General features: G+C 35.6%; 1 protein-coding gene across 1 annotated transcript in view; it reads right to left on the bottom strand.

Moving 5' to 3' along the window:
* The window catches only part of MSH4 (mutS homolog 4), a 125,749-nt gene that overhangs the window by 49,979 nt on the left and 49,228 nt on the right, over positions 1-26,542 (bottom strand). The window contains exons 8-11 of the mRNA XM_004369069.2: positions 25,077-25,144; positions 5,084-5,158; positions 1,499-1,563; positions 328-497 (exon numbers count right to left, since the gene is read on the bottom strand). Of these exons, the coding sequence (XP_004369126.1) occupies positions 328-497; positions 1,499-1,563; positions 5,084-5,158; positions 25,077-25,144 (378 nt within the window). The remainder of the gene's footprint in view (positions 1-327; positions 498-1,498; positions 1,564-5,083; positions 5,159-25,076; positions 25,145-26,542) is intronic.

The following is a 26,542-nucleotide window of genomic DNA, read 5'->3' as shown; positions in this document are numbered from 1 at the left end:
ACTTTGTCTTGTTACGTATCCCAGTACTGAGAGCAGTATCTATGTTTAGTAGGAGCTCAATAAATATTTGTTAAATGAATGAATTACTGGATCAGCTCAAATGTCACTTCTTCTAGATAAAAACCGTCTCTCTCCCTCCACTGAAACCCTTTAGGACTGATAGCCTGCATTTTTCATATAACTCATACTCACTGTTTTATGAAGGTTAACTCTATATTTAAAGTGTGGAGAATAGACACATTATAAATACTTGGTCTTTTTTTTAAAAAAAATGTTCCTTGAATGATAATATATTTTAAAATTATCTGTTTTCAGATAATTAAATACCTGCTATGTCATCTACAATTTCTGTATATGTTTTTCTAGCTATGTCAAGAAACTCATTTATGTTAGACCTCACTGCATAGCATTTCTGAGTCCTCATATTCAGGCATCCTTTCATGTATCTTGCATCATCATTAATTACTGTTTTAATCTTTTCAAGTATGATTCCAAACCTAAAAAAGAACATCATAGATAACAAGTCAAACAGCTACTTTTATTTATAATTTTAGAGTTATAGTTAATGACAGCAAATAACATTTTCTTGAAATCATTGGAGAAAAGTGATTTCAAAATAAATAAGCTATACATATGAAGTTTACATTAAGTTAGAGCTATGACTATGTCAATTTTAAACTATTTCATCAGTTGGGACTAATCTCCTAAAACAGCATGTGGCCACCAAGAGAAATTCTACACCTGCTAATGAACAGGTCCCCCAAGTACAAAATACATCCCTGAAGAACTGTTTTTCAAATTATGGCTTCATGTTCATCATTCAATAAACATTTACCGACACTTGTCATATGCCAAACACTGGGTTAGGTAGAGAGAAGAGAGACTAAATATATATTGTAAGACTGTATAACAAGAACCTCACAAATATCAGTGATCAATCAAACCAAAAAATCTGGTCATTCCTATTTTGCTAATCTTTTATTTTATCTGTTCTCCATATTATTTGTAGTTAGCATGGTTTTTACTATTAACTTCCATTTATGGTTTCACATAATCAATAAAATTATAGTTCTTATATACCACAAGTCTTTTTGGTCAAGAAACAGGGTGTCATTGTTAAAAACAATATTACAGTTAAACTGTTCAATATTTAGATTATATTAAGTATTCATATTCACTATTTTTTTGTTAATGACAAAAGAGAGAAATCTATTTTTATACTTGCAAATCTTGTCATGGAGAATAGCTAAAAAAAAAATTAAAATTGTGCATGGATTTCAATTTTCCGTGCTATTCTAATTGTCCAGGAGCTCAAATGATCAATACTCCTATTTATTATAAGAGGAAATATATAATTAGAATTTTTGATGAATAGTTTAAAGATTTTGTTAACCAAAGCTAGAGTAATTGTTCTACAGAATATAATTCGAGCCCTTAAAATCAGTTAACAGAAAGAAAGGAATAAGCTAATTTTTATTAACAGTTGAGTGACAAAGACCTCTTGTCTTCCAAGGAACCACAGTAAGCTCTTAATAAAGGTGTGTTACAGTTCTTCAATGCAATCTATTAAAGAATAAAATAAAAATAGTTAGGATAATAATTTATGACATAATCCAAATGTAGAATTTTACATTTGTTTAATACTTTACAGTTTACCAAGTGCTTTCTTGCTTACATTTTCTCACTTATATACTCATAAGAAATATTTTAGATATCTAGGCAAGGAAAGATGGTATCTTTATCATTTTCCAGATAAAGATAATAAGTGGCCATCTACTGTTTCACTATTATGACTTATTTTTTTTTCCTCCCAACCAATTGTTAATATATATTGACTTATTAGAAGTAGGTTCTTAAACCACTTAGAGTACTATACATAAAATGCCAAAATTTGAGTAATATAGAGATTAAACTAAAAAACTGCTTTGTATATTTATAAATAGAGCAACTTCCTCATTCTTATATGGCAAAAATAGGGATTTATTTTGCTTAACGGAAACTGCAAAAAGAGGGGAAAGCATATTTAACCTGAACCTTCAACTCCTGTTTTAGTTTGCTATGAGGCAATGGCTATAATGTTTAAATAACATTTACTTCTAGATAGAAAAATAGTATGTGTATACTGACAAAAACTCAAAAATCCACTAAAGCATAAAGTAAAAATAAATCACTCATAATTTTACCATCCTTCCAAAGATAAATACTGTCAATACTATACGGTATTTCCTGTTACTATTGCCAATAAAAAATTTGATACCCCTTTTTCCCCAGTTAGCACTATATTATATCATAAGCATCAAAAACTTTTCAAGTAAAAGTTTTTAATAATTCATAATATTGCACTCTATGGAAAGAAGTCTTTTCTCTAATTATTGGACTTCTTGTCTGTTTATAATTTCTCTCTAACGTAAATAACACTTCAATGACCATCATTGGGCAATGTTTCTGAATATTTCTTAAGGGTAGATTTTTAGAAGTGGTATTACAGGATCAAAAGGTATGAGCTATGTTGTGAAACGTTTCTGTAAAGTATGTACAATTTGTACCCCTACTAGCTGTCTATGAAGTTCCCTGTCTCACTGTTCTCTCATTAGTAGTGAGTAGCATCTGTTAAGAAAAAAAAAAAAACTTCGCTTCTTTGATAGATAAAAACTATGGCTTTAGCTTTCATTTCTTTAATTAATGTGAAGTTGGATATTTTTGGTATTATTTATTAACCACGCTGATTTCCTTTTTTAAATTTTTTTGGTCATTTCCATATTTATTTACATTGGCATGCCAGTATTTTTCTTAAAAATTACAAGTTTTATGATGACAGTAATTAATTTTTTTTTCTGTCATTTGGTACAAATTTTTCCTTTTTTGGCCTATGACTTTGCCTTTGATATTTACCTTTGAAATCTTTTTTATCATTTCTATCAGCATTTCCTTAGTGTTTATTTCACCTTTTTCATTCTAAGAAACTTAACAATATTTTTGAAATCTTTTGCTGAATTACTACTTTCATTAGAATAGACTGTATAACAAACTTTTTCCACATTTTTCACTAATTTTTCTTTTTAAAAAGCAGTTATTTTTTGTCACTTTAATAAAAAAAAGCTTTGCAGAGTACAGTATTTTAAAATTAATGATAAAATCATCATTTTATAACCATAATGGTAACAACTGCTTCAGGTAAGAGTCATCAATAAATACCAAAATTAATGGGTAAAAATTGGATGTTATTGTTGTTGTTAGGTGCCGAGTCAATTTCAATTCATAGCACCTCCATGTGACAGAGCAGAACTGTCCCATAGGGTTTTCTAGGATGTAATCTTTATAAGAGTGAGCCCTGGTGGCACAGTGGTTAAGCGCTCAGTTGCTAACTGAAAAGTCAGCAGTTTGAACCCAGCCACTCCGTGGGAGAAAGATGTAGCAGTCTGCTTCTATAAAGATTACAGCCTTGGAAACCCTATGGGGCAGTTCTACTCTATCCTTTAGGGTCGCTATGAGTCACAATCGACTCAATGGCAAGGGGTTTTAGTTAGTCTTTATAGGAGTAGGTCACCAGGTCTTTCTCCCTGGAGCCACTGGGTGGGTTCAAACTGCCAAACCATTGCATCATCAAGGTTCCTTGAAAGTTTTACAAGGAACAGGATATTTACAGTCTCAAAGTATCTCTCCACAGATTACTTATTAATTATAAAATAAAATATAGTAACTTTACAGTAAAGGAATTGATCAAAGTTAATATTATGAATAATGACTGAATGACATAATTTGCCTCCTGATAGGATGTACTGAGAAGGATACAACATTGCTCATAGAGTATTACTGCCAAAAATGCATAAGGCAAATCTAATCATGAGGAAACAATCACACAAATCTGTGGTGTAAATAATTACCTTCGTGTGTGGCCTTTCTAGCCATTGTCTTATAACTCTCACTCAGGTGACTGTGTGATAGGGTAATTGTGGGCTACCAAGGGAATTGGTCAGTTTTGCCTTAAAAGAGAGCCAATTCCAGAGTAGGGAGGAGGAGCCCATGACCACCAAGGAAGGAAAGACCAGCAAGAGAGACCTGGCAGGAGGAGACGGCATGGTGGGTTTCCCAGCCCACAGAGAGAGAAAGCTGAGTGCCTTTGGGCAGAGACTGAGGGCGAGGGAGAAGTGTGCCTGTGAGCATAGCTGGGGAGAGGCGATCCTGATGGAAGAACTGTGTCCTGAGTGTTCTCGAGCCTGAATTGTAACTGTTACTTCCCTAATAAACCCCATAATTTTGAGTATGGTCAGTGACTTCTATGTGGCACTGCAATGAATTATCGAACCCAGTAGAGAGTGCTCTGGGAAGGACAGTTGGTGTTAGAATTAGTAAAGATGGCAGAGAGAAGAGGAATGTCTGACCTCCGCTTCATGGGACTCAGCCTTGGGCTGTTGATCATGATTCTCCCTTCCCCTTGTGAAGTAAGATGAGGTCAGACACTGCCCCCAAGCCATTTTTACAAACCTAAATTGAGGAACGTTATATAAAACAACTGACGCTTACTCTTTAAAATGTCAATATCAGAAAAGACAAAGGCTGAGGAACTTTTCTAGTTTCAAGGTGTCTAAAGAAACATGACATTAAGTACAATGCATGGTACTGGACTGGATCCTAGATCATATAAAACAAAATGTTCTAAAGAATATTATTAGGTCAACTGGAAAATTTTGAATATGGGCTATACATTACATGATAGCATTATATCAATGTGAAATACCCTGAATTTGATAATTATACTGTAGTTATGTAAGAGAACATCCTTGTTCTTAGGAGATATACACTTTAGCATTTAGGTACTAGAACTTATTCTCAAATGATTCAGTAATAGTAATAATAGAACTTATTCTCAAATGATTCAGTAATAATAATAATAAAGATAATATGTGTATATCTGCACTGTGAGTGGAGAGAGAGGAGAGAAAATGTGGCAAACTGTTAACTGGTGAATCTAGGTGAACAATATGAGCATCCATTTTATTCTTTCTACTTTTCTATAAGTTTGAAATGTTTAAAAAAACTGATACTAGACATATTTTGTACAACATACACACATTTAGGTTACCTTCAAAGGATCCACAAGTTCCAAGGTATGTTTTAGGTATATTAAATTTGTTATCTTTGATTCAGCTGCATTGACCTGTTAAGATAAAAATTCAAATGTGGATATACTATAAATATTTAATACAAGAATGGTGTTTTCCTTGAACATTACATGCTTATCATATTTTTTTAATCAACTTAGCCAGGATATCAGCCTAGAGGATGATTAGAAATTACTGGCCCACCATAATAAGACTAGTATACTAGTCTCATGAGTCTCACAATGGGAAGAGTTCACATTATTGTATCCAACTTTCAATTCTATTTCAGCTCCTGAGGTCCAGCTTAAACCCTAGTAACTATAGGAGACATGGTTCAATCTGGAGCAATACAAAAAGACAACGATGGAAAAAGGCGTAAGGGGTATTTGTGGATAGATAATATCTAAAAACCCAATTCAAACCTCCCAGCTTGTTACAGAACACTAATTTCCCTGATTGGTTCCTGTGTATACAAGTAAAACAATTTTCACAATTCCAGTGGCCCAAATTAATCTATTTTTCAAAGTATAATCAGCATCAACATTCTAAATTGTATGAATAAATTTTTAAATTAAATCGTACTATCTCTAGAGCCAAGCAGTGGTACTGGACCTGGAGACATAAGGGATGTTCTCGTAGAAAGAATAACTTACCAATACTGAGGAAGGAGTAGACTTTCAAAATATTATAATATCATAACTATAACATGTACTTGATATGCAGCTGTATCTTTTTGAGGTCTCCTGACCTCTATACCCACTGTACAATACTGGACTGTTTTGTGACCATATGGGTCAATTTAAAGAAATACCAAAGTGAATATCCTTAGCTCCTACCATAGTTATCTCATGCTCTCTTACAACGAACCTCTGAAACTAACAGGAAGATAATCCAAAAATAAAATTAGATAAGTAAATAAGGTGTTGCCAACTATATACATATATATAAAACCCACTGACGTCAAGTTGACTCCAACTCATAGCGACCCTATAGAACAGAGTAGAACTGCCCCCATAAGGTTTCCAAGGAACGGCTGGTGGATTCGAACTACTGACCTTTTGGTTAGTAGCCGAGCTCTTAATCACTGTGCCACCAGCGCTACATATATACATATCACCAACTATATATATCTCACCAACCATATATATATATACCACCAGAAGACAACTACCATCATCATCACCAAAGAAGAACATCATCCAGCCAGATCCACTATTACCTGAGTAATACTTCACTGTCATCACATAAGAATATAACACATATTAGGAGGCTACTGAAATAATCTAAGCAAAAGATAATAGTGACTTGGACCAGACTGATAGAAGTGGGAGTGGTAAGAAGTGGTCCAGTTCTGGATATATTTTTAAGGTAGAGACAACTGAACTTGCTGTTGGAAATAATACATGATGTGAAAGAAAAAGAGGAGTCAAGAATGACACCAAAATTTTTGGCCTGAACAACTGCAGGAATGGAGTTGCCATTGACTAAAATAGGAAGGAGAAGCTGGCTTAGGAAGAAAGAACAGAAGCTGATTTTGGGACATGATAACTTAGAAATGTGTTACACTCCCACGTAGAAATGACTAACAGTCAGCTACATATGTGGCTATGGAGCATGCAGGATAGAGAAAGATACTTGGGAATCATCAGTACATAGATGGAAGTTAAAGCTATGAGACCAGACATGAGTGCAGAAAAAGAGAGGACCTACGACTAAGCCTGGGGCATTCCAACATTGATGCAGGGAGATAAAGAAAAATCAGAAAAGGAGAATAAGAAGTAGTAACCAGAACGGATTTCCACTTCCTGCAATGGCAGACTTGGTAATAAAGACTAACCCTTCCATTCACAGTAACTAAATAGATGAATAAAACATTTTTTAAAATTCTGTTTAAAAGCATCAGAGAGCTAATAAGTTAGCAAAGAATTACCAGGCCACAGAAGAAGATAGTGGCTCTAGGATGTAAGTTTGGTATTTTGGGTCACTTTTCTTCTGAGGGCATTTGTTGAGTCTGGACTGGGCTTCTAAAAGACTAAAGAGCTGATCAGAGCTTTTAACTCACTCATAGGGATTGGGGGAGGGAGAAGAAAAAGCTGGAATTCAGGAAATCAAGAAAAGTGGAATTGTTAAACAAAATAGATATTAAGATTCATGGGACTAAGTCCTAGAAGTAAAAGTAATCTGGAAAGAAACTGAAGCTCAGTTTTAAATCACTTCAATTCCTGACTGATGTAATTGCTAATGCTTCTTGCCAATGTCAGGATCAAATACAAATCTCTAGAGGAAGATAACATCATCCAAAGACTAAAATTATAATATTAAAATACAATGTCTGGTACTTAATTAAAAATTATTAGGAATCAAAAGGAAACCAAAGCAAACTACAGGCAATAGAATGAAACCCTTAGAGGATCAAAAAATGAAGTTATCAGAAATGAGCTTTTAAAATAACTATGTTTAATTATATCAAGGAACACAAAGCTAGTCTAAGAATTTGGCAAAGAACTGGAAACTATATTTAAAGAAAATCAAATGCAAAATCTCAAACTGAAAGTATTATAACCAAAGATAAGAATTCAATAGGTTAAACAGTAAAAGTGATAGCTGAAGAGAGAAACTGATTTCTGGAAGATAGGCCAGGAAAAAATATCTAGAATGAAGCAAGGAGAGGCAAAAGGATGTAAAAATATAAGAAAGAGCATAAGAGACAAAGGGATACAATAAAAAGCTTAGCATGCATGTGTTCAGAATCCAAGAAGAGGAGAGAATAAGACAAAGCAATATTTAAAGAGGTAACAGCTGAGGATCTTCCAAAAGTGACAAAGAATATCAAGCGACAGATTCAAGAAAACTAAAAATTTGAAGCAGGATAAATATAAAGAAAATCACACCTAGGCATATGTTGTGGATTGAATTGCATCCCACCAAAACGTGTGTCAACTTGGCTAGGCCATGATAACCAGTATTGTGTGGTGGTCCCCCATTCTGTGATCTGATGTAATTATTCTATGTGTTGTAAATCCTAACCTCTATGATGTTAATAAGTAAGGATTACAGGCAGCTATGTTAATGAGGCAGGATACAATCTACAGGATTAGGTTGTATCTTGAGTCAATCTCTTTTGAGGCATAATAGAGAAAAGCAAGCAGAGATGAGAGGGACCTCAGTACCACCAAAAAAGAAGAGCCAGGAGCAGAGCACGTCCTTTGGACCTGGGGTCCTGTGGTCCCTGCATTGAGAAGCTCCCAAACCAAGGGGAAGATTGATGCCAAGACACATGGAGATTTCCAAGAAATGCCGGGTCCACAGATGTTGAAAGGAGACAAGGACTTTCACCCAGAGGTGACAGAGAGAGAAAGTCTTCCCCTAGAGCTGGCACCCTGAATTCGAACTTCTAGCCTCCTAAACTGTGAGCAAATAAATTTCTGTTTGTTAAAGCCATCCACTTGTGGTATTTCTATTATAGCAGTACTAGATAACTAAGACAGCATATTAGAATAAAACTGCTAAAAATTAAAGGCAAAGAGACAATCTTGAAAACAGTGAGAGAGAAAAATTGCACTCAAAGGAGCAACACTAAGACAGAAATAAAACAGTGGAAACTATCTCCCTACCCAAAAGGAGAAGGAATAACAAAAAGCAGCAAATCAATAAAAATAGAAAACTAATATGAAACATTGTTGTTGTGTGCCATCAAGTTAATTCTGACTCATAGCAACCCCATGTGACAGAGTAGAACTACTGCATAGGGCTTCCTAGGCTATAATCTTCATGGGAGCAGATCACCAGGTATTTTCTCCTGCTGGGTCTCTGGGTGGGTTCGAAGCTCCAACTTTTCAGTTAGCAACTGAGCACTAAGCCATTGTGCCACCAGGGCTCCTTAATATATAATAGAGTATTAACAAAGCCAAAAGTTGGTTCTTTGAAAGTACTAGCACAACCGATAAGCCCTTGAAGAGAATGATAAGGCATAAATAAAAATCAGAAATTTTAATGTTTATTAGGATAACATGAATAATTTGATGTCGACAAATTTAAGAATTTTTACAAAATGTAGAAGTTTCTAGAAAAACACAAGAAGAAATAGAAATCGGAATAGTCCCATAACTTAAAAAAGTAAAAAATCCCATAAAGAAAACTCCAGGCTCACCACCAAATTCTACATAAACTCTCCTAGAGAACAGAAAAAGACCATTTTGGAACTCATTTTTTACTCTAGTATAACATTTATACCAGAATCTGACAAGGACACACCAAAAAAGAAAATTCCAAGCCAATTTCAGTCACAAACAGATGCAAAAATCCTAAACAAAATGTCCACAAATCAAATCCAGCAAGATATAAAGAGGTTAAAGGATCATAACTAAGTTGGATTTGTTTCAGAAATGCAATTAATTTGACATTGAAAAATCAGTTCATGCAATTCACCACATCAACAGAATAAGGGAAAAGATCATACAAAAAGCTCAAGAGATTAAAAACAGCACTTAAAAAATTTCTACTTCTGTTCTTGAAGACCAGTGATTTGCACCACCCAGGGACTCCTAAAAGAAAAAATGTTGTTCTTGTTGTTGCTGTTGTTAGGCGCTGTCAAGTCGGTTCCAATTCACAGCAACCCTATGTACAACAGAACGAAACACTGCCCAGTCCTGCGCCTCACAACTGTTGTTAAGCTTAAGCCCATTGTTGCAGCCACTGTCTCAATCCATCTCATTGAGAGTCTTCCTCTTTTTTGATGACTCTCTACTTTACCAAGCATGATGTCCTTCTCCAGGGACGGGACCCTCCTAAGAACATGTGCAAACTATGTGAGACATAGTCTTGCCATTGTTGCTTCTAAGGAACATTCTGGCTGTATTTCTTCCATGACAAATTTGTTCACTCTTTGGCAGTTCATGGTATATTCAACCTTCTTCACCAACACAACAATTAAAAGGCATCAGTTCTTCCGTCCTTATTCACTGTCCAGCTTTTGCATGCATATAAGGCAATTGAAACCACCATGGCTTGGGTCAGGTGCACCTTAGTCTTCAGGGTGACATCTTTGCTTTTGAACACTTTAAAGATCTTTTGCAGCAGATTTGCCCAATGCAATGCGTCCTTTGATTTCCTGACTGCTGCTTCCATGGATGTTGATTGTGGATCCAAGGAAAATGAAATCCTTGACAACTTTAATCTTTTCTCTGTCTATCATGATATTGCTTATTGGTCCAATTGTGAGGATTTTTGTTTTCTTTATATGGAGGTGTAATCCATACTGAAGGCTGTGGTCTTTGATCTTCATCAGTAAATGCTTCAAGTCCTCTTCACTTTCAGCAAGGAAGGTTGTGTCATCTGCATATCGCAGGTTGTTAATGAGTCTTCCTCCAATCGCGAAGCGCTGTTCTTCTTTATATAGTCCAGCTTCTCAGATTATTTGCTCAGCATACAGATTGAATAATTATGGTGAAAGGACACAACCCTGACGTACACCTTTCCTGACTTTAAACCACAGAGTATCCCCTTGTTCTGTTCAAATGACTGCTTCTTGGTCTATGTACAGGTTCCTAATGAGCACAATTAAGTGTTCTGGAATTATTTTATCCATAATTTGTTACGATCCACACAGTTGAATGCCTTTGCATAGTCAATAAAACACAGGTGAACATCTGTCTGGTATTCTCTGCTTTCAGCCAGGATCCATCTGACATCAGTAATGATATCCCTTATTCCACATCCTCTTCTGAATCCAGATTGAATTTCTGGCAATTCTCTCTCGATATACTGCTGCAGCCACTTTTATTTTTTAATTTTTTTTTTTTTACCGTGCTCTTTTTTTTTTTTTTTAATATTTTATTGTACTTCAGGTGAAGGCTTACAGAACAGATAGTTTCTCATGTAACAGTAACACACATGCTGTTTTATGACATTGGTTAACAACCCCACAACATTTTAACCCTCTAAATACTCAACTTTTTTTTTTTTTTTGGTGAAAATACACATAGCCAAAGATACGCCATTTCAAAAATTTTTTTTACATACACATTTAAGTGACATTGACTACACTCTTCTAATTATGCTGTTATTCTCACTTAAGATGAAGGCTTACAGGACAAAATAGTCTCCCATTTGACAGTTACTACAAATGTTGCCCTATGACAATGGTTAACAATCTCACAACACATCAACAATATCCTTACTCTATTTTGTGTTCCCTATCATCAGCTTCCTACTCCCCTTCTGCCTTCTGGGCCTTGTCACTGGACTCCTGTACCTCGTTACTCTCATGGTTTTACTGGGCTGTCCAGTCGCAGGTGCAGCCACTTTTAAATGATCTTCAGCAAAATTTTACTTGCATAATATTGTTCCATAATTTCTGCCTTCGGACAGATCACCTTTCTTTGGAATAGGCATAAATATGGATCTCTTCCAGTTGGTTAGCCAGGTAGCTGTCTTCCAAATTTCTTGGCACAGATGAGTGCACACTTCCAGTACTGCATCCATTTGTTGAAACATTGCAATTGGTGTTCCATCAATTCCTGAAGCCTTGTTTTTTGCCAATGCCTTCAGTGCAGCTTGGACTTCTTCCTTCAGTACCATCGGTTCCTGATCACATGCTACCTCCTGAAATGGTTGAACGTCAACCAATTCTTTTTGGTATAGTGACTTTGTTTATTCCTTCCATCTTCTTTTGATGCTTCCTGCATTGTTCAATATTTTCCCTGCAGAATCCCTCAGTATCGCAACTCAAAGTCTTGAATTTTTTCTTGAGTTCTTTCAGCTTCAAAAATACCGAGCGTGTTCTTCCTTTTTGGTTTTCTAAATCCAGGTCTTTGCACATTCATTATAATACTTCACTTTGTCTTCATGAGCCACCCTTTGAAATCTTCTGTTCAGCTCTTTTATTTCACTATTTCTTCTATTTGTGTTAGCTACTCGACGTTCAAGAGCAAGTTTCAGAGTCTCTTCTGACATCCATTTTGGTCTTTTCTTTCCTTCCTGTCTTTTTAATGACCTCTTGCTTTCTTCATATACGATGTCCTTGATGTCATTCCACAACTTGTCTGGTCTTCCGTCATCAGTGTTTAACGTGTCAAATCTATTCCTGAGATGGTCTCTAAATTCAGGTGGGATATACTCAAGGTTGTACTTTGGCTCTTGTGGACTTGTTCTAATTTTCTTCAGCTTCAACTTGAACTTGCATATGAGCAATTGATGGTCTGTTCTGCAGTCGGCCCCTGGCTTTGTTCTGACTGATGATATTGAGCTTTTCCAATCATCTCTTTCCACATATGTAGTCGATTTGATTCCTGTGTCTTCCATCAGACGAGGTCCATGTGTATAGTTGCTGTTTATATTGTTGATAAAAGGTACTTGCAATGAAGAAGTTGTTGGTCTTGCAAAATTCTGTCATGTGATCTCTGGCATCGTTTCTATCATCAAAAGGCCATATTTTCCAACTACCGATCCTTCCTCTTTGTTTTCAGCTTTCACATTCCAATCACCAGTAATTACCAATGCATCCTGATTGCAAGTTTGATCAATTTCAGGCTGCAGAAGTTGGTAAAACTCTTCAATTTCTTCATCATTTTTGCCTTCGTAGTTGGTGTGTAAATCTGAATAACAGTCATATTAACTGGTCTTCCTTGTGGGCATATGGATATTACCCTATCACTGGCGGTGTTGTACTTAATCTTGAAATGTTCTTTTTTATGATGAATGCAACGCCATTCCTCTTCAAGTTGTCATTCCCAGTATAGAAGACCATATGACTGTCTGATTTAAAACGGCCAATACCAGTCCATTTCAGCTCATTAATGCCTAGGATATTGATGTTTATGTGTTGTGTTTCATTTTTGATGATTTCTAATTTTCCTAAATTCATACTTCATACATTCCACATTTTGATTATTAATGGATGTTTGCAGTTGTTTCTTCTCATTTTGAGTTGTGCCACATCAGCAAATGAAGGTCACGAAAGCTTGATTCCACCCACGTCATTAAGGTCGACTCTACTTTGAGGAGGCAACTCTTCCCCAGTCGTGTTTTGAGTGCCTTCCAACCTGAGGGGCTCATCTTCAATACTATATCAGACAATGTTCTGCTGCTATTCATAATGTTTTCACTAGCTAATTCTTTTCAGAAGTAGACCACCAGGTCCTTCTTCCTAGTCTATCTTAGTTTGGAAGCTCAGCTGAAACCTGTCAGCCATGGGTGACTCTGCTGCTATTTGAATACCAGTGGCATAGCTTCCAGCATCACTGTAACACACAAGCTCCCACAGTATGACAAACTGACAGATGCATGGGGGAAAGTAGAACCAAAGAAATTTTTTGTTGTTGTTTTAATGAAGTGATAACAGTATGTTTGTATTGCTGATGCAAACAAACAAGTAGAGAGAGGGAAAACGATGATGCAGGAGGGTGAAAATTCTGAAGTGGTGTCTATGAGGAGGCAAGAAAGCATGGCTATCATTGCACAGTGAAAGGGTTAACTGTATATGGATGGATGGTCTATCCACAGTAATAAGAGAGAACATAATATAGGAAAGTAAGTAGGAATGGATGTGGTTGTGGGAGCTTTTGGAGGCTCTCTTTTGATTTTTTTTAATTTTCTCAGTGAACTAGGAAGCAAAGTCATCACTGGTGTTAAGGTAAATAACACCAATTCCTATAACATACACTTCCCTCCCAAATGTCAGACACTTAATACAAAAACGATATATTTCCTGTTCACACAAAGTCCAATTTGGATATTCCTATTTGGTAGACAGCCTTCCACACTGTCACTCAAGGACCCAGGTTCCTTCTGTCTTATGGCCTCACCATTCCTTGTCTAGATCCACTGAATCCAGATAGAAAAGAGTGGAAAGTAAATTCTTTATACATAAGGCCTGATGTGGCATTTATCACTTCTGCTCACACTCCACTGGCCAAAACTCAGTCACTCTCTCAGAAAGAGGAAACTGGTTTTGGTGAATACATGGCAATCACTGCCAGAGAGGTGTGGAAGGTTGAAGGAGAGAGAAGATAGATTGGAATACTTTTCGAGAGCATGAAAAAGCAAATGGGCAAGAAATATGTAGGATGATTGATAGGCAGCCTTAAGGGCCCTCTGAATATATAAGAGTTAAAGCTAGTGATTTTTAGGGAGAAGAGAGGAAGAATTGTCTAAGTGACAATAAGGAACAAGGAGGACACCATCCTAAACTCTATAGTAGGAGTGTGAGAAGGAAAGCAACTATGACTTAAGAGGTCTGCAACAAAGAGACGTACATAATGTAGGATACAGGTTTCAGTTTGAGAGAGAAGGTGAAAAATAGAGATTTTTTTCCAGTAATTGACTTTTAATACCATAGATGAAAATGAAAGGTGTCATGGGATATATAAACCAAAATCAAAGCCACTGCTACCTAGTCACTTCCGACTCATAGCGACCCTGTAAGACAGCGTAGAACTGCCCCATTGAGTTTCGAGGCTATAAATCTTTACAGAAGCAGACTGCCACATCTTTCACCTGCAGAATGGGTGGTGGGTTATGAACGCCGACCTTTCAGTTAGCAGCCAAGTGCTAACCACTACGCCCCCAGGGCTCCTTCTTGGATATAAACCCAAACTAAACTCATTGCCGTCGAGTCGATTCCAACTCATAGCGACCCTATAGGACAAAGTAGAACTGCCCCATGGGGTTTCCAAGAAGCAGACGGTGGATTCAAACTGCAGACCTTTTGGTTAGCAGCCGAGCTCTTAACCACTGTGACACCAGGGCTCCTTATGGGATATATAGCGGTTGAAATAGAGAAAGGAAAGCCAAGCAGTGACTGGAGTCCAAAACAGGGAATGACCTGGGGGTACTGGGCTTCTTGTGGTTACTTACATGAACAGGGATAAGGGGCAGGAAGAGATTATTCCCAGTGGTTTAAAAGCAAATAGTTATGGGGACAGTGTGAATGTTGAAAAAGAGTACTAGGGGATGAGAGGAGGGGATGGTCTTGGAAGAAGAGTTCCAGACTTTCAGTTGACTTTTGCTGATGGAAATATGGAGTTTTGTAGAGAGATAGTCTTATTCCAAGGACACATAGGCAAATTCTTGAGCACTGTCAACTATAGTCTATACAGCAGTCGTTCTTAACTAGGGGCAATTTTGCCCCTTCATAAGACATTTGATAATGTTTGAAGACATTGGGGGAGAGGGGGGTGTTGTTACTGGCATCTAATGAGTAGAGGCCAGAAATGCTGCTAAACATTCTACAATGCACAGTACTCTACAACAAAGAATTATCCAGCCCAAAATGTTAATGGTACTAAGGTTAAGAAATCCTACTGTAGAGGAGTGGTCTTACTAAAAACACACAGGCATTCTCCTAACCTCTTATGTAACTGAGTGGTTTCTTTCTCTGTCTCTTCCCACTACCCCCTCTCCCTTGCTGGCTTTGAATAAATAAGCTGCCATGAATCCTATAGCTTCACAGAACTAGATGTTGCCAACAATCAAGTGAGCAGGGAAGCAGATCTTCTCCAAGTTGAATAATCCAGATGAGTACCCAGCCCTGGAAGCCACCCTGATTACAGCCTTGTGAGACCCTAAGCAGTGGACCCAGCTAAGCTGTGCATGGACTCCTGGCCCATAGAAACTGTGAGATAATAAAGGCATGTTGTTTTAAGCTGATAAAGCATGGTAATTTATTATCCAGCAATAAAAATTAACACAGAGTCTCACTATAGCTTGCTTTTTCAAAGCCAGCAAGGGAGAGAGAGACTCTCCATGGAGAATTGGGAAACAATTCTTCATCGGTCTTTTGCATTTCTGCATGTCTTAAGAACAGAGGCATTGACTGCCTTTGTTCTAAACAATCTTTTCAAGGATGTTTGTATAGCAAACAGTCTGGGAAGATAAAGTTTCCCCCGCCAGAGCAAAGGGTAAGTTTGCTGACAGCCTTAGAAGATAGAGATGGTGTCTCCCTCCTGACTAGTGGACAGGCATGCTTACTACCCATTATAAAAGATCTTGGTTCCTTAAGCTGAGCATTCTTCTCCTGTAACATAATCCACTGCATGTGCAGTGTCACCTGGCCCTATTCACACTGTCCTGTGGGAAATAGAGTTTAGGGAACAAGAGCAATTAAATGCTGATATATTGGCTATTGTCACTGCTGTGAGTAATAAAATTCTTTTTCCCTGACCCAAGAGCTTCATGTATTCTGCCAGCATCCATGAAACTGTGGCAGGCTAACTTGTTATCTTGCAGGTTGGGCAAAATCTAGACCCCTCACAGTTCCTGGTAATACTGTGGTATAACTGCTTATTTCCTTACCCAAATCTCACACTGGATTACAAATTCCTTTGGATCAGAGACTTACATCTTATTTTACGCTAGCACTTATCATTGTTGTTGTTAGCTGCTGTCAAGTCAATTCTGACTCATGATGGCCCCAAGTGATCAGAGTAGAACTGCTACATATGGTTTTCAAGGCTGTGATTTTTCAAAATCATAATGCTTGGCAAAATCAATCACTTATTTAATGAATGAAAGAAGAAACCATATACTATAATTTGTGTGGTAGCTTGATATCAATAGAAAAATAATTAAATATACCAGCCATATACAGATAATTTGTGTGGTAGTCTGAAATCAATTGAAAAATAATTAAAAGTTATTCAAAGTGAAGCAAAAAACCTTGGGTGAAAACTAGGGGAAAACGTTTAATATCAAATTTTTTAAATGTTGGAGAAAGTATTTTGGACATTTATAATGGAAAACACATTCTTGGTGCAATATATTAAATGCTAAAGTTGTAGATACTGTGTGGAAAGAAAAGAATTTTGATTGATTAAAACAAGAAATTTAAGTTTTATCCTCAGTAAATATTTATGATCAGAAAATCTGAATTCTTTAAAATCAATATTATCAAGGTGAAAGTACAAGAACTCATCTCAGGAAAACAATTTCATATCAAAAACTTTCAGGAAATATTTAATTCATTCCGAAGTTTAAGCTAACCATGTAGTTATCAATATAACATGTAGTTCATTCACAAGTTTTAGCAAATCATGCAATTTAACCAGCACAAGTTTGAACTAATTTAGTAAATAGTGTACTTAATTAAGAGATATGTGCTTATAGTAAATGAAAAACAGCCTCATTTAAAATATATCCCTAGACGGTTAAGAAAATAGCAACTGAGAAACAGCTGGATTCAGTAAGGATATTCAATATGGAATACTGAAAGTCATGAATCTTGTATGCAGTTCAATATACACTTAAGTTTCCTTAAAAGTTAGTAAATTTCATCTTAAAAGTACAAGAAAAAGCCTCCTTAAGCACAAATTGCTGGTTAGGAAAAATTTACAATTATGACCTATTCCCCCCAAATCAAACAGGGTGGGAAGTAACGCTGACCTTTAAAAACCTTATGGAGCTAGTTACAGATTACCTTTGCTGGACAGAAAAGATACTTCAGATTCTTAATTTTCAGAAGTTGCACAAACCTAACCCAGAGGTTTTCTCTAAAATCTGTTAGTCAAACTGATTACAGAAGCCAGCTAGGCAATCACAGATATTTCTCAGCGAGCTAGTTGGCCAAAATAATATTCCTTTCTTAATTTAACCAGAAATGGTCTAATGCAAAAATGTATATATACTACCAGTTCCTATCGTTTGTGACACTAAAATCTGAAGTGGTATAACCATATAATAGTACACATTATCTAGTCTGATGACAGAGACTGACAATTGATTCTTTCCTCTAGTAAAATAGAAACAAAGCCTTTGCTTATATACTAATTATCAGTGTAGAGTGTTTCCTGTCCTACTACACTGCATTGCATTTTTCTGTGTAATACATGTCATCCTTTAGTTACTTAAGATATTTCTAATTTGAAAATATTATTCAAAGCACTGGCATTTGGCAAAAGGTCATAAAGCCTAATTGTAGGGCTTTGTGTGTTTATATTCATAATTGATCATTCATTTATAAGGCTCAGAAAGTTGTAAAACATTTACTGGCTCCAAAATACTGTTAAACAAATGCAAATTAAAAAAAGGTTAATGACACAGGCTAGCAACAGCATATTCAAAAATAAAATGAAGAACCCTCCATATATATTCAGAAATTGTTTTATTTTAATGCCAACACTGTGAACTAATATTGGTATATTTAACATACTATTGATTTTTTTTCCACAGGACTTTAGGATATAAATATCCTCTTCTCTCTGAGATAAATAATTTAAACAAATATGCTTGTGTAAGAATATAAAATCTCCAAACTATAAATCCACCAGCCAGAGTTGGAAAACACAGTATTTCATGGGACTTTAAGTAGAGTACTGAGAAAAGTATTACTTCAATAGTGGATGAGCACTAAACAAAAGGCTGTTTTTGGTCCTGCTTAACAAAACTTCAAACCTCAAATGGATCAAACTGTTTCTAAGTAACTTAACTGCATCCCCAAATAAAGCTCAAGAATATTAAAAATACTACAAGAATATCCAGCATCCAGCAGGATAAAATTTACAGTGTCTGGCATCCTATAAAAAATCAGCAGATATGCAAGGTTGAAAACTACAATCTATAGAGAAGAGAAAATTCAATACATCAAAATCAACACAGACATGATGGAATTAGTGGACAAGAATATTGAGAGTTATAATAACTTTAATCCAAATATTCCAGAAGGTAGAGGAAAGACTAAGCATGTTAAGTAGACACATGGAAGATACAAAGACAATATGCTAGGTCATAAAACAAGCCTAAATTTAAAATGACTGAAATCATACAAAGTGTGTTCTCTCATTTTGATCAAAGATTCTATAGAAGAATCCTGATCAAAAGGGAGAAAATGCAGAACAGAATTTCAAATCCTTATGGATTCCAGACTTCCTGGAGCCATGAAAATTGGATGAACTTGAAATAATTGCCCTGAGATAATCTTTAAACTTAAACTAAAAATATCCACAGAAGTCTTCTTAAAAACCAACAATAGTTTAGCTTAACTAGTAAAAAATGTCTGTCTTGAGCATTTTGCTCTTTTAAGAACTATCTATATGGGATCAAATTGATAACAGCAGCTCTAAAGATTAGATAAGAACCTTAGGGGGCAGTGAATTTATGTTAATGGGGAGGAACAACTTAGAAAGGGAGGGTGAGAATGGTTCTACAACTCAAGGAATGTAATCAATGTCACTAAATGGTATACATGTAGAAAATATTGAATTAGTGTATGCTTTGCTGTGTATATTCTCAACAACAATAAAATAAATTTAAAAAAAAATTTAAGTGTGTTCTCTGACCACAAAGCAATGAAATTATAAATCAATAACAAAAAGAAATTTTAGAAATTCAAAAATATGTGGGAATTAAACAACATACTCCTAAATAACCAAATGACCAAAGAAGAAATTATAGAAAAATTAGAATATATTTTGAGATGTGTGAAATAAAAACACAACATACCAAAATTTATGCTATGCAGCTAAAGCAATACTTAGAGCAAAATTTATAGCTATACACGCCTATTTTTAAAAAAGAAGAGAGATCTCAGTAACCTAATCTTCTGCCTTAACACACTGGAAAAAGAAGAGTAAAGTAAACGTAAAGCAAGCAGCAAGGAAGAAATAATAAAAATTAGAGCAGAAATTAATGAAATAGAGAATAGAAAAACAATACAGGAAAATCAAAAAAACCAAAAGTTGGTTCTTTGTAAAGATCAACAAAATTGACAAACCTTTAGCTGATCTTATCAAGAAAAAAAGAGCCAAATTACAAAAGTCAGGAATGAAAGGGGGAACACTGCTACCAACCTTACAGAGATAAAAAAGATTATAAGAGAATACTGTGAACAACTGTAGACCAACAAATTAGATAACCCAGACAAAATGTTCACTTTGCTAGAAAGACACAAATCACCCAAACTCAAGAAAAGACAGAAAATCTGAATAGACCTATAACAACTAAAGAAACTGAATTAGTAATTTTAAAACTTCCCACAATGAAAATCCCAGGTACAGATGGCTTCAGTGGTAAATTCAACCAAATATTAAGTCTCTAAAGAATACTGTGGTGAATTAATTATTTTTGTGTGTGGCCTTTATAGCCATGGTCTTGTAACTCCCACCCAGGCGATTGTGTGATAGGGTAATTGTGGCCTACTAAAGGGAGTGGTCAGTTTTGCCTTATGAGAGAGCCAATTCCAGAGCAAAGAGGACAGCCCACCAGAAGGAGAAACCTGCAGCAAAAACCAGCGGCAGAGGCCCACAGGAGATGGTGCAGTGGGCTTCCTGGCCCATGCAGCGAGAAAGCTGAGTGCCTTTGGGCAGAGATTGAGGGCCAGGGAGCAGTCTACACCTGACCCATGAATTTGGTACTTGCCAGCCTCCAAAACCTTAGGAGCCATTTCCTTTATATGGTCCATGAGTTCTGTGAGACGTTGCAAGAAATTAGGGAACCCAAAGACAGGAGGGAGAATACTGGGGCAAGAGGGAGTAGTTGATGTTAGAGATGACGGAGTGGTACTGCAGCTTGGAAAAGTTAGATATCTGGGACATTTTTAACCATCACCTCAAAGGAACCAGCTTTGTGCTAATCCTTATAAAAGAAATTATTCGTTTAAATACTTAATACCGATTATTCACATACTCTTACAGAAAATATAAGAAAAGGGAATACTTCCCAATTCATTCTGTAAGACCAGTATTATTCTGATACCAAAACCAAAGACAGCATAAGAAAAAGAAAATTTCAATATCTTTTAAGAATATAGATGTAAAAATTCTCAACAAAATGCCAGCAAACTGAATAGAGCAACACACAAAAAGGATTATACATCAGGACCATGTAAGATTTATCCCAGGAATTCAAGTTTAGTGTAACATCCAAAAATATACTAATATAATATAAAAATGTCCAGTAAGCTCATGAAAAAATGCTTGACTTCATTAGTCATCAGAAAAATGCAAATCAAGACCACAGTGAGATACCACTTTATACAAGGATGGCTAGAATCAAAAAGACAGATAATAACAAGTGTTGGTGAGGATGTGGAGAAATTGGAACTCTCATACACTACTCATGGAAATGTAAAATATGCAGCCTCTTTGGAGAACAGTCTGGCAGTTCCTCAAAAAGTTAAGCAGAGTTACCATATGATCTTGCAGTTTCAGTCCTAAGTATATACCCAAATATCTAAAAACATATGACTGCCCCGTAAAACCAAATGAGACTAACAGGTACACGAGTCCAGTGACAAGGGCCAGAAGGCAGAAGGGGACAAGGAAGCTGGTGATAGGGAACCCAAGGTTGAGTGAGGATATTGTTGATGTGTTGTGAGATTGTTAACCATTGTCATAGGGCAACATTTGTAGCAATTGTTAAATGAGAAACTATTTTGTTCTGTAAGTCTTCATCTTAAGTGAGAATAACAGCACAATTGGAAGAGCGTAGTCAATGTCACTGAACTGTGCATGTAGAAAGTTTTGAAACAGTGTATCTCTGGCTATGTGTATTTTCACCAAAAAAAAAAAAGGTTGAGAAGTTAGAGGGTTAATATGTTGTGGGGTTGTTAACCAATGTCATAAAACAACATGTGTACTACTATTTGTTTTGTAAGCCTTCACCTGAAGTACAATAAAATATTAAAAAAAAAGAAAATAAAAACATATGACCACACAAAAACTTTTACATGAACATTCACAGTAACATTACTCATAACAGCCAAAAAGTAGAAAGAACCCAAATGTCCAGAAACTGATGAATGGATAGGGAAAATATGGTATATCCATATAATTGAATATTATTCAGTAATGAAAAGGAATGACATACAGTGGTCCCCCCTTATTCGTGGCTTCGTTTTCTACAGGTTCAGTTACCCAGGGTCTGAAAATGTTAAAATGGGTACATAGTGTGATAAAATCTCATGCCGTCCTGCTCTGTCATTCATATAACTTTTATTACAGTATATTATTATAATTATTCTATTTTATTATTAGTTATTGTTGTTAATCTCTTACTGTGCCTAATTTATAAATTAAACTTTATCACAGGTATGTATACATAGGTGAAAACACAGTATATATAGCGTTCAGTACTATTCTCGATTTGAGGTATCCACGGTGGTCTTGGAACATATCCCCCATGGATAAGGGGGGACTACTGTATTGATACATGCTATAATATGGGTGAAACTTGAAAACATTATGCTAAATGTAAAGAGCGAGTTATAAAATATCATATATTATATGATCCCATTTATATGAAATGTCTAGAGCAGGCAAATCTATAGAGATCATCTCCAAAACTATGAGACAATAAATTTAAAGTTTTTTAAAGCCACCTACTTTGTGATATTTTGTTATGGTAGCCCTAGGAAACTAAAATATATGCTAACACTAATCAAAAGAAAGCAGGAGTCATTGTATTAATACTAGACACTGTAGAGTTCAGAGCAAAAATATTATTAGGGATAAAGAGGTCAATTCATCAAAAGGACACAGCAACCTTAAATGTTTATGTACTGTTATGGATTGAATTGTGTCTCCCAAAAGATATGTTCAAGTCTGAACCTCTGTACCTGTGAATGTGACCTCCCTTGGGGAAATAGGTTTTTCTTTGCCAATGTTATCAGTTAAATTAAACAAGGTAATACCAGAGTAGAGTGAGTCCTAATTCCTTTTGAGTGGCTTCTTATAAAAGAGAGGTACAGGCCAGGAAACAGTCATACACATAAAGAAGACACCAAAATTCCTCTACAAGCCAAGGAACACCAAGGTCTATAGAAGCTGAAAGAGACAATGAAGGATCTTCCCCTAGAGCCGAGACTCTACCAATGCCCTGAATTTGGACATTCAGCATCCAAAACTGAGAAAATAAATTCTGGTTCTCTAAAGTCACCCAACCTGTGGTATTTTGTTATGGCACACCTAGGAGACTAAGACATGTACCTAATAACACAGCTTCAAAATACACGAGATAAAAACCGATAGAACTGCAAGGAGAAACAGATAATGCCACAATTATAGTTGAAAATTTCAACACCCATTTCTCAACAATAGATAGAAGTAGATACGCTAAACCAGCAAGGATACTGGATACCATTAAATGTGTCTAAATAATTATTGTCAGAAATTTCAATATCCCTCTCTCAATAATGGATAGAACAAATAGGCAGAAAACTAATAAGCATATAGCAGACTTGAAAAACACAATCAACTAATCTGAACTAACCATTTATGGAACACTCCACCCAACACTTCAGAATTCTTTTCAAGTGCACATACAACATTCACAAAGACAGACATATTCTCGGCTATAAAAACAAGTGTTGATAAAGTTAAAATGATCCAAATTATACAACATATGTTCTCTGACCACTGTAGAATTAAATTAGAAATCAATAACAGAAAGATATCTGGAAAGTCCCCAAATATTGGAAACTAAAGAACATACTTCTAAATAATCCCTGCATCGAAGAAGAAATCAAAAAGAAAGAAAGTATTCCGAAGTGAATGAAAAAGAAAATGCGGCATATCAAAGTGTGTGGGATGCACGTAAAGTATTACTCAGAGAGAAGTTTATAGGACTAAATGCCAGTATTAGGAAAGGAAAAGGTTCACAAATCAATAACCTCAGCTTCTACGTTCAGAAACTAGAAAAAGAAGGGCAAATTAAGCACAAAGTAAACAGAAGAAAGGAAATAAAACCAATAAAGGCAGAAATCAATAAAATAGAAAACAGAAAAAAAAAATCAGTGAAACAAAAGCTGATTCCTTGAGAACACCAATAAAATTGATAAACCTCTGGCTAAACTGATTAAGAAAAAAAGAAGATCCAAGTTACTATTATCAGGAATGAGAGACATGCATTGCTGCAAATTTTACAAACATAAGAACAATAAGGAAATATAATGAACAATTTTATACCAATAAATTTGACACGTTGGGTGAAATTACAAATTCCTTAAAAGACACAAGCTTTAAAGGCTCATTCAAAAAGAAATGGATAACACGATACCCTTATATCTATTTAAGAAACTGAATTTACAGTTAAAAACCTCCCTACAAAGAAAACTCCAGATCCTGATGGCTTCACTTATAAATTTTACCAAACATTTAAGGAAGAAATCATACTTATTCTATACAAACTTTCCAGAAAATTGAAGGGGAAGAAATACTTCCAGACTTACTTTATTAAGCCAGCTAATTTTGTTACAAACAAGTTATTTTAGGTAAGCCTCCCATTTGTATATATTGAATTACATGGTGTTGCAATTACTTAAGGAAACTTTCCAGGAAACTTTCCATTCTGTACCCACTCAACAGCCAAAGCTTCTGTATCCACTGATGTTTTTATAAATGAATCTTAAGACTGTTATCTCCACAATATGGAAAGACTTTCCAAACAGATTAGCCCTCAAAGGATTTGCAAAGGTAATCAAATTTTAAATTAAATTTTACTGATGGGTAAGACTTCCTTCCTTTTTAAACAAATGGGCAAAAGTATATTAAATAAACTGTTCTTTAGTTCTCCTTAAATGGAAGAATGAAAACCATCTATTACTTTTGTTATAGGATGTGCCTACAAGCACTAAGTACTTAAATTTGAAAAATATCCAGAGAAGTTGTTTTATTTTTTAAGGTTAAGTATATTTGATGACTAAGCAAACTTCATATAATGATCACTTCTAAGAAGAATCTATAATCTTTGACTCTAATGTAATTTTTAACCAGTTATTTAACAGAAAAATATTGTTACATTCTAAGTTTTTTTAATTATACATAAACTCATTAAGCAAATATTTGATGAGTGAAAATATACCAATCCCTCAACTTTCTAACTAATGACTTTTATTTTACTACAGTGTGTAGGATAACATATAGGGGGAAAAAATTCTTTAAAAGTGCATAAAAATGCTCCAGATGTTAAAAATGAAATTCTTTCCCAAAACATTTTGATATTTTCCAGTTATTACATCACATTAAGACAATGTATACATAAACATACCGTGTCTTGCTTTGGAATTTGGACTAAAACAGAAAGAAGCTGTTCTGTATCAAGAAATCTTGATATAACTGAAACAAACAAACAAAAATGTGAGCATTTAAATTTTATGGTACAATTGAAAATATAGACTATGCAAAATATTATCCTAGAAAAATAAAATATAAGTCTACCTGCAAATATTATTTCATTTGTCTTTTTTCTATCTTACCTCATTTTATTGCGCTTCACTTTACTGTGCTTCACAGATACTGTGTCTTTTACAAATTGAAGGTTTGAGTAAGTCTATCAGCACCACTCTTCCAACAGCACGTGCTCACTTTGGTCTCTGTGTCATATTTTGGTGATTCTCGTAATATTTCGAACTTTTCATTATTATTATATCTGTTATGGCGATCTGTGATCAGTGATCTTTGATATTACTATTATAATTGGGGGCACCACGAAACACGCCCATATAAGACAGCAAACTTAACTGATACATGTTGTGTGTGTTCTGACTGTTCCACCAACCGGCCGTTATCCCGCCTCTCTCCCTCTTTTTGGGCCTCTCTACTCCCTGAGACACGATAATATTGAAATTAGGCCAGTTAATAACCCTAAAATGGCCTCTAAGTGTTCAAGTGAAAGGAAGAGTCGCAAGTCTCTCACTTTAAATCAAAAGCTAGAAATGATTAAGCTTAGTGAGGAAAGCATGTCGAAAGCCAAGGTAGGCTGAAAGTTAGGCCTCTTGCGCCAAACAGTTAGCCAAGATGTGAATGCAAAGGAAAAGTTCTTGAAGGGAATTAAAAGTGCTACTCCAATGAACACATGAAAGATAAGAAAGCAAAACAGTCTTATTGCCGATATGGAGAAAGTTTTAGTGGTCTGGATAGAAGATCAAACCAGCCACAATATTTGCTTAAGTCAAAGGTTAATCCAGAGCAAGGCCATAACTCTCTTCAATTCCATGAAGGTTGAGAGAGGTGAGGAAGCTGCTGAAGATGTCTGAAGCTAGCAGAGGTTGGTTGATTCATGAGGTTTAAGGAAAGAAGCCATCTCCATAACGTAAAAGTGCAAGGTGAAGCAGCAAGTGCTGATGTAGAAGCTGCAGCAAGTTATCCAGAAGATCTAACTAAGATAATTGATGAAGATGGCTACAATAAACAACAGATTTTCAGCGTAGACGGAACAGCCCTATATTGGAAGAAGATGCCATCTAGGACTTTTATAACTAAAGAAGAGAGGGCAATGCTTGGCTTCAAAGCTTAAAAGGACAGGTTGATTCTCTTGTTAGGGGCTAATCCTGCTGGTGACTTTAAGCTGAAGTCAATGTTCATTTATCATTCTGAAAATCCAAGGGTCCTTAAGAATTATGCTCAATCTACTCTGCCTGTGCTCTATAAATGGAACAACAAAGCCTGGATGACAGTACATCTGTTTACATCATGGTTTACTGAATATTTTAAGCCCACTGTTGAGACCTACTG

Source organism: Trichechus manatus, unplaced genomic scaffold, assembly GCF_000243295.1.
Source record: "Trichechus manatus latirostris isolate Lorelei unplaced genomic scaffold, TriManLat1.0 scaffold00003, whole genome shotgun sequence".
Taxonomy (NCBI): domain Eukaryota; kingdom Metazoa; phylum Chordata; class Mammalia; order Sirenia; family Trichechidae; genus Trichechus; species Trichechus manatus.
The sequence above is the reverse complement of the archived record's forward strand: the minus strand, read 5'-3'. Positions and strand labels throughout refer to the sequence as shown.